At 24.4% G+C, this 13,178-nt stretch overlaps 1 protein-coding gene across 2 annotated transcripts in view; it reads left to right on the top strand.

The window, feature by feature from the left end:
• Window positions 1-12,650, top strand: part of LOC123261309 — a 36,588-nt gene extending 23,938 nt beyond the window's left edge. Inside the window, exons 3-7 of one of the 2 annotated variants that reach the window (XM_044722894.1) lie at window positions 3,222-3,326; window positions 3,836-4,000; window positions 6,588-6,685; window positions 9,538-9,694; window positions 12,044-12,650. In XM_044722894.1, the coding sequence (XP_044578829.1) occupies window positions 3,222-3,326; window positions 3,836-4,000; window positions 6,588-6,685; window positions 9,538-9,694; window positions 12,044-12,282 (764 nt within the window). In that variant the 3' untranslated portion in view covers window positions 12,283-12,650. Of the gene's footprint in view, window positions 1-3,218; window positions 3,327-3,835; window positions 4,001-6,587; window positions 6,686-9,537; window positions 9,695-12,043 lie in introns of both variants that reach the window. The other variant, XM_044722893.1, reaches the window with a different exon arrangement.
• The last annotated feature ends 528 nt before the right edge of the window (window positions 12,651-13,178 follow it).

The raw sequence follows: 13,178 nt of genomic DNA, 5'->3' as shown, positions 1-13,178 counted from the left end.
CAATTTATATTCCCTGGTAAAGTGGGTACAAGCTAAATAATACTCGTAAAGATGGGATGCTATTCACGCGGCAAACTTATAAACGTGACTTTACTATCATTCTATTCATTTTGCGCTGTCTTTTGAATTTAATGATGGCATAAACCCATTCTGAGCATAATGTATGTATCAAAGACACTCTTTTCATTTTAATTTACTTTGATATATTTATTTTTACTTTACAGAAAGTTACATAAAGGATATTTGGCAGCAGAAATGGAAGTAGATTTTGTAGTTTTATAAAAATAATTTTAGAGGCATTTAATCAGTTAAAAGTTTTAAAATTTTAGTAATTTTGAGAAAAAAAAAACACAGGCAATGTTTTATAAAAAGATAGCAGATTTTAATCTAATTTTTATTTGATATATGCAACAGAATATGAAAATTAAAGCTTATTCAAAGAGCTTTTAATTAAATTTTACAGAAATTCAATACAGTGTCACATTCAAAAGTTATTCGATAAATAAACTGTAAAAAAGTGTATTTTTAGGATTTTTAAAATTTAAAAATTCTGTAATTTTGAAACTACATGCCCGATGAAGCTCATATTTAAACTTGACCTTTGTATTTATCAGTAACACTGATAGAAGGATTTATTTGTATTAAATAATATTTGTTAATAGTTAACAAATGATTTATTAGAGACCACTTTTTAGTATCAAACAAACATTTCTTAGTATTTAAAATGATTTGTTTGTAATTAATAAATCTGATATTCATTTATTAAATATGAATAAAGCTTTTTAAATACTAAGAAATATTTATAATAATGGTTTATTTATTTAGCCTTTGGCTATATATATATATATATATATACAAATTACAATATAATTCACTCGTATTACAATTTATTCATTTGCATATCGTCTTTTAATTTAATTTCAACTTTCCGCTATTAATAATATAAACTAAAAATAATATAATATCATACAATACGTCTCAGGTCATAATTTCTTTAACATCAATACATTAAACATCGATCTTGATCTTAATATATTCAGCTAAAAGTCTCTTGAAATCAGAAATAGTTGCTTGATCTTTTATTTCTTTTGGTAAATCATTAAACATATTAAAACCTAAATATCTAATCGTTTTTTCGGCACTTTTTGTTCTAGTACCTTTTACATTAATCAAGCAACTATTTCTAGTATCACAGTGACTGCCTTCACTCTTTCTTATGACACGATCACATAAATAATCAAGTGCAAATCCATTTGCTATTTTATATACTAATATACAGGTATTATAAATCATCCTCTGTCTTACTGATTGCCACCCTAATGTTTCTAGCATATTTTTAATTGATGTATATTATCTATTTACTTCTAATATAAAACGTGCAGCTCGATTTTGTAGTTTTTGTAGTGTATTTATTTTCATTTGACTATAGTTTATCATTATCGAACTGCAGTACTCGAAGTGTGGAGCTACACTGATAGAAGGATTTATTTGTATTAAAAAATATTTGTTAATAGTTAACAAATCATTTATTAGAGACCATTTTTTAGTATTAAACAAATATTTCTTAGTATTTAAAATCATTTATTTGTATTTAATAAATCTGATATTCATTTATTAAATATTAGTAAATCTTTTTAAATACTAAGAAATATTTATTAAGGACTAAAAAGTCGTCTCTAATAAATGATTTGTTAAATAATAACAAACATTTTTAACTATAAACAAATCCTTCTATCAGTGTACAATAAGAAATATTTATTAAAGACTAAAAAGTGGTCTCTAATAAATGATTTGTTAAATATTAACAAATATTTTTAACTATAAACAAATCCTTCTATCAGTGTAGAATAAATATACTGAATTTTGTAAAGATCCGTTGCGAATTGCAGACCCATTGTCGTGAAAAGCCGCGCTTTATCCCGTACATATATAATACATATAAACTTTTCGGCTGCCCAATTTTAAAACACAGTAACTGCAAAATTTTTATACCTGATTTTTTTCAGTATTGCTGCATTTCTTATAACTTTTAGACCTTAATTTCAAGTATTTTTTCTTCAAAATATTTTCTGTTCATAAATCAAATTTTTTATCAATTAGGCGCGCAAATTTTTTTTTTAACAAGAAAAATCTTAAAATTTTCAGTTGCTATGTTTTAAAATTGGGCAGCCGTTTTGAGCCTATGTATTTTCTAAATTAATTTGACGAACTGAGTCAAAATATATCAAAATTTTTGAAAATTTACGTCATAAGGACTAATAGTTAGATTTCTATAAAATCAACTCAAAATAAAACTTAAGACGTTAAATTTTTATTTGTTGGTGTTTTTCATCATTTATGTGACACTTATAAAAACATTGGGAAAAGTTTAGTTTAGTTTAGTGTCAAGATGGCTGCAATTTACAAGCGGAAACGTCTTTCAATTGGATTGATCCATTTGTGAAAATTCGTTTTACTGATTTCCTTTGCTGATTGCTATTGAACTTTTATTTAGAATTAAATCTCTTGAGAAAAATACAAATCATTACTTTACAAGCGCTTTGATTATTCACTTCACTAATTTTTTTTTTTTTTTAAGCTTCTAGACATTAATTTACTTCAAAAGAACTTTAAGTATAATTTACTTTTAAAAAAAATTATTACAAAAAAATTGCGCAGGTAAAAATCGAACTAATTGATAATTGTACACTTAAAAAAAAATTAAATTTCAATCAAGACTAAAAATTATTTAATCAAGACGAAAAATTATTGAATCAGATGAAATTTACTTCAGCTAAGAAAAATTTATTAGTTTAAAAATTTAGACTTGAGTATAAGGAAAGAATTAAATAAAATCGTTAATATTGGTAAAAAATATCGCATTACACAATGTACGCTTCACTTGCGAAGTAATTCAATTCGTTGTTAATATTAAGTTGGAAAGTGTATTACTTGCGTTCATAGGTATTATATGTAGTACGCGAATGAATTACTACCTCAATGAACTTGATCGAATGACTTGAAATTATACTCTATCGATTGGTCTTACTCGAGTGTTACTCCTGTCTATTCACACCCGGTTGTAATTTAAACTAGACTCCATTTATATTAAATAGAGTTATATATGTTGTAATTAATTCCGGTCTTGATAAACTCATTTGCTCTATTTTTAGCATTTTGTAATTTTTACCCAGAATTATCAATTGTAATTTAATGGTGGAATTTTTATATTTTTACAGCAGGAATTTCTGCTGAAAAAGGATACTTTGGTCCTTGGAGACAGTGCAAACTTTTGCTTTATAATCGGGAAAGATGCGGTACGGGTGTATCCAGATTTCAACCAGTCAGTAAGTTTCAAAATAATTTTTTTATAATAATAATAACAATATTCTACTAATAAAAAAAAACAATGTTAATTTTAAATTATAAAAATAATTTTTTGATAAAAATAATTTTTTGATAAAAATTATAAAAATAATTTTTTAATAAAAATTATAAAAATAATTTTTTAATAAAAATTATAAAAATAATTTTTTAATAAAATTATAAAAATAATTTTAATAAAAATTATAAAAATAATTTTTTAATAAAAATTATAAAAATAATTTTTTAATAAAAATTATAAAAATAATTTTTTAATAAAAATTATAAAAATAATTTTTTAATAAAAATTATAAAAATAATTTTTTAATAAAAATTATAAAAATAATTTTTTAATAAAAATTATAAAAATAATTTTTTAATAAAAATTATAAAAATAATTTTTTAATAATAATTATAAAAATAATTTTTTGATAAAAATTTGAAATAAAATTTTTTAATAAAAAATTTATTAAATAATAATAATAATTTTTAGTGGTAGTCTGGGTAGCTGGAATAGCAGCAGCAATATCATCTGGACTACTAGGACTATTGGTATTACTGGCAGTCCTCCAGCTAGCCATGGCCTCCTCAGCAAAGCGGATGGTAATCTCCTACAGCACAGCCTTGATCGGAAAAGTTGCACTTGGCACACTGGCCAGTAAGTATCGCTTAAATTTCGCCTCATTAAAAGCAAATAAAGTATCCGAGATCTCTAATTCTAGCATAAATCATCTCTCCTTCCTACCACTGTTAATAAATAATTACATACTTTAACATTGTCAACTGTCGCGACCCATCATCAGCGAAGCTTGAAACTATTTTCAAATGCCGAGTCATTTATTTTAATGCACAGAATACAATAATACAAGAAGCAATCATGAAAAGCATTCCTCCGTACTAATTTTATTGCGTAGAAATCTCATCCCCGGAAATGATTAATGTTCAGATTGTGAAAAGCTGCTTTCAGATTAACAAGCTTATCTTTTTTTTCTTTTTTTTTTGTGTAGATTAGTATTATTTAACCAGAAACTCTCAGGAAATATACTTAGGTATCAAATTTCACGCGTTAGATAATTTTACATGTAAATTAATATTTAATATTTGATATACTTCTTATCACTTATCACTGTTACATTTAAAATTTTTTTATACAATAAAAAATTAAGCAATTTTAATAAATATTAACTTTTTATAAAATTTATTGGAGTCTTTAGAAAAATTTTAAAGTATATCAATAATCTTATAATGATTTATAATTTTTTTTATACCTGAAATATTTTTTAGACATCTATTTAAAAAAATCAGTCAATATGAATTAATCGTTTATTTTCGTCCATTTTTATTGTTTATTAAATTGGACAAATCTGTCATTTTTTAGTTTTGTTAAATTGCACTGTACTTTCTTAACAATTGACGTTTTTAAAGATATAAGCTCATCCTGATGTTACACTCATCAAGAGCTTTCATTGAAGTACCCACATGCATTTATATATATATTTCATATATACATATATATAATATATATAAATATATGAAAAATTGATGTGGGTACTCAAATGAAAGGTATTGATGAGAGTAACATCGGGATGAGCTTATATCTTTAAAAATGCCAATAGTTTAAAAAATACTAGTTCGTTTCCTAATTATGTTAAATTCCACTGTACTTTTTAACTATTGAAGTTTTTAAAGATATAAGCTTATCCCGATGTTACACTTATCAAGAGCTTTCATTTAAGTACCCACATGCATTTTTGATATATTTTTCATGTATACATATATATAATATATATAAATATATGAAAAATTGATGTGGGTATTCAAATGAAAGCTCTCGATGAGTGTAATGCCAGGGTGAGCTTATATCATTAAAAATGACAATAGTTTACAAGATACAAAGTCATTTCCTAATTATGTTAAATTCCACTGTACTTTTTAACTATTGAAGTTTTTAAAGATATAAGCTTATCCCGATGTTACACTTATCAAGAGCTTTCATTTAAGTACCCACATGCATTTTTATATATTTTTCATATATTTACATATATAATATATAAAAATATATGAAAAATTGATGTGGAAACTCAAATGGAAAGTCTTGATGAGTGTAACATCGGGATGAGCTTATATCTTCAAAAATGTCAATAGTTTACAAAATACTAGTTCATTTCTTGATTATGTTAAATTGCACTGTACTTTTTTAACTATTGAAGTTTTCAAAGATATAAGCTCATCCTGATGTTACACTCATCAAGAGCTTTCATTTAAGTACCCACATGCATTTTTATATATTTTTCATATATACATATATATAATATATATAAATATATGAAAAATTGATGTGGGTACTCAAATGAAAGGTATTGATGAGAGTAACATCGGGATGAGCTTATATCTTTAAAAATGCCAATAGTTCACGAGATACAAGGTCGTTCTTTAACTATGTTAAATTGCACTGTAATTTTTTAACTATTGAAGTTTTTAAAGATATAAGCTCATTCTGATGTTACACTTATCAAGAGCTTTCATTTGAATACCCACATGCATTTTTATATATTTTTCATATATACATATATATAATTTATATAAATATATAAAAAATTGATGTGGGTACTCGAATGAAAGGTCTTGATGAGTGTAACATCAGGATGAGCTTATATCTTTAAAAATGTCAATAGCTCATAAAATACTCAGTCATTTCTTAATTATATATCCAGAAATAGAGTATTTTCGAATGCAGCCTAAATTCTTATAATAAATTAACTATCGGTAAAAATTATATGAAACCTTGAAAAGGCACAAATTCAAGTCAAGATCTTTGCAAAAAAAATGAAGTTTTACACATAAACCTCCTTAAGAAGCATGACATCTATAAAACAATGAACTTATCATCTAGGATATATAACACAAGTACTTTGAAGCAAATGTTGAGCTTAGGATTTGTCAGCATTAACATTTTTTCACTTTACTACCTCGTAAAATAAATCCCCTGTAAGACCAACTGGCAATTGCTGAATAAATACGTAATCCTATATGATATTACTTTGCACTTATATTGCGTCATTGATAAAAAAATTAATTTAAAAAAAATCTTTAAATATTTTAATCAAATTTTTAAATAAAAATTAATTTTAAAAAAATCTTTAAATATTTTTCTTCTTCAAGCAATTTTTCTTGTTCATAAATTTTAATAAAATATTAAATTACTTATGCATTATAGAATAATTAACAAGTACATATTTTTCCAGGTTGTTTGTCGATAGTCGCTGCAAGTTTATTTGCATTGCAAACCGATGACCGAGCCAATAGTTACATTATCACTCGAGGCGAAGGTTTTTATATGCAGGTAATTTATAATTTTTTTCTATTAAATTAAAATATTAATATTTATTGCTAATTTGAATATTTATCGAAAAGAAAGTTGGAAATATCGGAGATGGCATTGTTATTAAAATTAAGAAAATTTATTCTAAAACCGAAAAGTAGTACGTAGAATAATAATTACTTAAAATGTTAAAATTAGCATTATAGTGGATTACAATAAAAATCAATTTGTCTGAAAGGAAAAAAATGTTAAGTATTTTTTAAAGTATTTCTGCTAAGTGATTGGTTAGAGAGAGACTTTCTCGGTAAAATTTCCCAACGCGAGTTGCTCAAACAATTAGCGAGCTGATGATTGAATTAATGATGAGCTAATGAAAAAACCTTCAATTTATACACTTAAGCTTTAGACGCGACAATTTAGCGGCTTTTTGTGGGACAAAAAATTCTACGGTAATTATTGACCCGATATATAATTAAATATGTACTTTATAAATTATAAAAAAAAAAAATATATTTATTTTTTGAATAGTATTGTTTTTACGCACTTGTTTAAATTGTAAATACATTTTTAAAATAATAATTACGCATTGAAGTAATAAAAATTTAAAAATATGTTTGTTTCAATTAAATATTTGTCTTTTAATTAAATATTTAATTTTATATTTTTTTTTTCTTTGTAATAATTTTTAAATAAATGATTTTATGATTTTTTTTATTAAAAAAATAGTTAATTTTTTTAATTAATTACTTAAATTAAATTAATTAATTTTCATTAGTTAATTAATTTTATATTAATTAATTTTTTTAGTAAATTATTTATTTAAAAATAATTTTATGATTTTTTTTTATTAAAAAAATAATTAATTTTTGAAATTAATTATTCAATTAAATTAATTAATTTTAATTAATTAATTAATTAATTAATTAATTAATTATTTATTTATTTAAAAATAATTTGATGATTTTTTTTATTAAAAAAAATAGTTAATTTTTGAAATTAATTATTTAATTAAATTAATTAATTAGATTTTAATCAATTTTTTAAATAATTTATTTATTTAAAAATAATTTTATGATTTTTTTTATTAAAAAAAATTATTAATTTTTGAAATTAATTAATTAATTAATTAATTAATTTTTTAAATAAATTATTTCTTTAAAAATCATTTTATGATTTTTTTTATTAAAAAAAATAATTAATTTTTGAAATTAATTATTTAATTAAATTAACTAATTTTAATTAATTAATTAATTAATTAATTTTTTTAATTAATTATTTATTTTAAAATAATTTTATGATTTTTTGTATTAAAAAAATTAATTAATATAAAGTTGCTTGAGATTATTAAAAGTATAAACAAGATGTTTGCGTAATTTCCGTTTTACTATAGTTTATTACTCGTAAGCAAGGTCTAACTTATCCATGTGATAAAACTATGAGAATGAATAGAGATTTAATTATAAATTATAATAATAATTGATATGTGTAGTGGGTGCAGATATAGAAAATCTTATTAAGAGTTTGAACAGAGGTTTAATGTAACACCTGGGGGACACTTGCGGATGTTGATGATTCGCAGGTGTCTTTATTTCATTCGCGATTAGTATGAGAGACGTATATCGAGTAAACGTTAGTCTGCAGACTTTTAAAACAATCGGCGACCCGGTTAAGCGTTCAGTTGCTTTTCAGCGCCTCGAGTACAAGTTTTATCTTTTATTTTATTTTTTTCCCGAAACTTTAAATTTATATTATATTTTTTACACCTCAAGAATGTTTAGCGAAACAATTATAATCCCTTATGCCAATTATACACTTTATTGTCCCAGTGAAACTCTATTTGCTCGTGCTCATTATTAAATAATGAAGTTGTCATGAACAAGCGACCGCGGAATTTGCTGAAAGAGGCGAAAGATGACGTTAAAATGGAGCGCAGAAAACAGAAACGTGGAAAGGTACTTTGATTTTGTAATTAGTTATGTCTAATAATGGAAATTTTTATTAGTAGTTTGGACATTTTTAATTTATTTACTTTCATATTTGTTAGGAAATTAATAAGAAAATTACATTTTTAAATTAATTAGAAATTTCAATACAAGTATATTGAAATTAATCGGCCAGAAATTTTTTTTTTAATTATCTGTAATAATTAAAATACTAGCAACCTTGCAGTCACTATGTGACTGCTGTGACTTGTAAACTATAAATAAATAAAATTTTACTTTATTAAATAATGACTTTTGTTAAATTGCACTGTACTTTTTTAAATATTGATATTTTTTAAGATATAAGCTCATTCTGATGTTGTACTCATCCAGAGCTTTCATTTGAGTACCCACATGCATTTTTATATATTTTTCATATATACATATATGTAATATATATATAAATATATGAAAAATTGATGTGGGTACTCAAATGAAAGGTCTCGATGAGTATAATATCAGGGTGAGTTTATATCTTTAAAAATGTCAATATTTCACAAAACATTTGTTAAATTGCACTGTACATTCTTAACTATTGACGTTTTCGAAGATATAAGCTCATTCCGATGTTACACTCATAAAGAGCTTTCATTTGAGTACCCACATGCATTTTTGATATATTTTTCATATATTCATATATATAATATATATAAATATATAAAATATATGAAAAATTGATGTGGGTACGCAAATGAAAGGTTTCGATGAGTGTAACATCAAGATGGGCTTATCTCTTGACAAAACTCAATAGTTCACAAGATATAAGGTCATTTCTTAATTATGTATCTTATTAAATAAATTTAATAGAAAAATTCTACATTTATAAATTAGAAAAAAACTCTTCTATCAGAAAAAATAAATTTTTAATAACAAAAAAAATTTTTTTTTCAGTTGGGAGCGATAGTTTTAAATTTCGGCGTTCTGATATCCTCGGTTTACGAGGGAATATACGCAAGAAGAGGAGGAGATCCTACGAAGATACGGGAAGTAGTGGATGTACGTTCGACGACAATCAATAATCCCGGATACAGAGAACATTCAACCAATGGTGAGAAATTTTCAATAATAATAATAACAATAACTGTAAATTATAGTGTAGCGCAATGTCTGATTGATTGCTCGCCTCAGAGCGCAATAAAAAGCAATTTAACCGTACGACGGCATTAAGGGAGAGCAATTGGTTTAGATACTGAGTGCTTCAGAGAAATGTCAAGTCGCGTATGACGGAGTGTGCAGGTCGCTCGGTAAATTGCCATGTCTAGCTGAATTTACTCATGTTCCACGCATACTAGAGCGCCTACGGATGAATGAGATGGCACTCTGCAAGCTTTCACAAACAATTTACCGCAAGCTAGATTCGCGGTGTTTTTATACAAAATTAACTTTGTATTTTTTATTCTCACTTCTGCTTTTTATGTCAAAATTAATAAATTGTAAATATAGGTAGTTTTATTTTATTTTTTATTGACTGAAAAATTTTATGACGTTATAAAAGCTTTAATAAAAATTATAATTTTAACAATAACAATAATAATAATAATAATAATAATAATAATAATAATAACTAGCAACCTTGCAGTCACTATATGACTGCCGTGACTTGTGAACTATAAAAAATTAAAATTTTGCTTTATTAAATAATAAATTTTATTAAATTGCACTATAATTTTTTAACTATTGAAGTTTTTAAAGATATAAGCTTATCCCGATATTATACTCATCAAGACCTTTCATTTGAGTACCCACATGCATTTTTGATATATTTTTCATATATACATATATATATATATATAATATATATTTTAAAGATATAAGCTCATCCCGATGTTACACTCATCAAGAGCTTTCATTTAAGTACCCACATGCATTTTTGATATATTTTTCGTATATACATATACAATATACATAAGATATATAAATATATGAAAAGTTGATGTGGGTACTCAAATGAAAGGTCTTGATGAGTGTAACATCGAGATGAGCTTATATCTTTAAAAATGTCATTAGTTGACAAGATACAATGTCATTTCTTAATTATTGACATTTTTTAAGATATAAACTCATTTCAATGTTACACTCATCGAGACCTTTCATTTGAGTACCCACATGGCATTTTTTATATATTTTATATATATGATATTTGTAAAATATATAAATATATAAAATATATGAAAAATTGATGTAGGTATTCAAATGAAAGGTCTTGATGAGTGTAACATCGGGATGAGCTTATATCTTTAAAAAGGTCAATAGTTCACGTGATATAAGGTCATTTTTTAATTATGTATCTACACGGAAAAAAGTAAACTGTAATATTCACTCGGATTCCGGTTAATTTTTATAGTTTCAAACAGTAAAGCGGACATCGGGGTGGCAAAAATATAAATATTACAGAACTTAATCTAGAAAGTATAAAAGCCTCAATTTATAATTTAATATCCAAAATAAGTGATTAGTAGCTGTCACTATAGTAAATAACGACTCTTTTATCTTAAAAAATTACAGTTTCAAACAGTAAAAATTGCCATTTCAATATATAGTTCATATTATGAGGAGAAGGGGAACTCAGATGAAAGAGAAGAGGGTCGAACTCTGGGAGAATTTAATATTTGAAACAGTAAAAATATACATTTTACCAGTCCAAGCAAATCAATAATTACAGTTTGATTTTTAGCGTTGCGTTTAAAATTTACCATTTTACTTTGTAAATATTGACGTTGCTTGTATTAGAAATTTACTAACTTTATTTTATACTTTTTACATATCATTGCGATCATTTTTTAGGTACGAAATGATAAATATCAAAGACTGAATTCTCAATTATTATACTTAAACATTTTAGACATTTACATAGCGAATATTACTGTTTGAAATAGTATTTTCTTCCATGTAAAGAGTAAATTGTAACGTTTAAATGGTAACTATTATAAAGTGAATTGTAAAATCACGATTTTATTGTTTGAAATGGTAATTTCTAGCAGTTGATCATTACTTATTATAAATCGACTGTTATTTATTACAGTTTACTTTTTTCCGTGTAGAGATAGAGCATTTTTTAATGCAGCCTAAATACTTATCATCATAAATTGAATATTGGTGAGAATAATATGAAACCATGAAAAGGCACAACTCCAGGTCAAGACCTTTCTAATGATCCCAAATTTAACCATAAAAACCCATTTTATCATATAAATACACTGGCCACAAAATTTTGCTTATTCTCTTAATGATATAGATGATAAATTTAATAAAAATTTTATTTATTAACATAAAATTTAATTAAAAATTCAAAAATAATGATAATAAATTTATTAAAAATTTAATTAATATAAAAACTGACAGTGATTGTGGTTGATAATAAAAATAGTAACATATTTTTATTTTTTTTATTTTTAAGGTATCTCAATGACTGACGCAAGTGGAAAACCCTACGTCGGAGGAGTCACTAATGGTTCAATGGCATCAGTAACGACTTCTGGGAGTGTGGGTAGCACGATATCACCGCTTCGTAGTTCTCTAAAAAAGCCAAAACCCTTAGGAATCCAAAACCCTGGATTTTCTACGCACAGCCCGACGCTTTCCAGAAACGGGTCGCATAAAAAAGTCAGGATTCAAACACATTCAACCGAAGTCTAAGTCTAATAATTTTATAACTTTTTAAAATAAACTCCGAACTATTTTTAATTAGTGAATAATTGGAATTATTCCAATTAAAAAAAATGTGTTGTGATAGTTGCGCGATTTTTTAAAAAGTGCTTTTTATTTAAATTCTCCGCGGAGAATTTTTCTGCGTGAAGATATTCTAAATAAAACACAAGCATGATGAAACTAAAAATGATATTGTAATTTTAGTTGAATATATTAATTTATATATTCCGTCCAGCCCTTCGTCGGCAGCTAACCGTTAATCGGTATAAAACAGAGAGATATTTATACATAGATATATTTTTTAGCGATTCTCTTATATATTAATATATTTAAATATATATATAGTTATTATAGAAAATAGATATCAATTATTATATTATTAAATATATTTAATAATTATTAATTTAGTGTTGATGCACAAATCCTTTTTATTTTATTTTTTATTTTTTAGGAGCTTTTTTTAATAATTTTAGCGATCATTAAGTCATTGTTGTAAAATTAATTAATTTATTAGTTCATCAGAATCTGTTTTGTTATTAAGGGTGTATTTTGGTTTAGAAATTTGAAAAAATTAATTTTTTTTTCATATTTTCAACCCGTTTTTCTTAAAATTGTCTTTTTTAAAACTCAACCCACAATTTCTCAGGTTCTATTGAACCAAATTACTTGAAATTTGGTGTAAGTCTTCTTTATAGACTTCTCTAGCTTATAAATTATCCTCATCCCTAAATTTAAATATTTACTATTTTAAAAAAAATTATAAAACTCAAAAAAAGTGGTAAAAAAAATTCACATTTTTTTCAGGCAGTTTTTTTTGTAAAAAAAATTTTTTTTTCAATTTTTTTTAGTTAGTACTCTAGCGGCATTAATCTGAATTAATAATC

The sequence above is a fragment of the Cotesia glomerata genome, linkage group LG3 (assembly GCF_020080835.1).
Source record: "Cotesia glomerata isolate CgM1 linkage group LG3, MPM_Cglom_v2.3, whole genome shotgun sequence".
NCBI classification, from domain to species: Eukaryota; Metazoa; Arthropoda; class Insecta; order Hymenoptera; family Braconidae; genus Cotesia; species Cotesia glomerata.
This window is presented reverse-complemented; position numbering and strand designations above follow the sequence as displayed.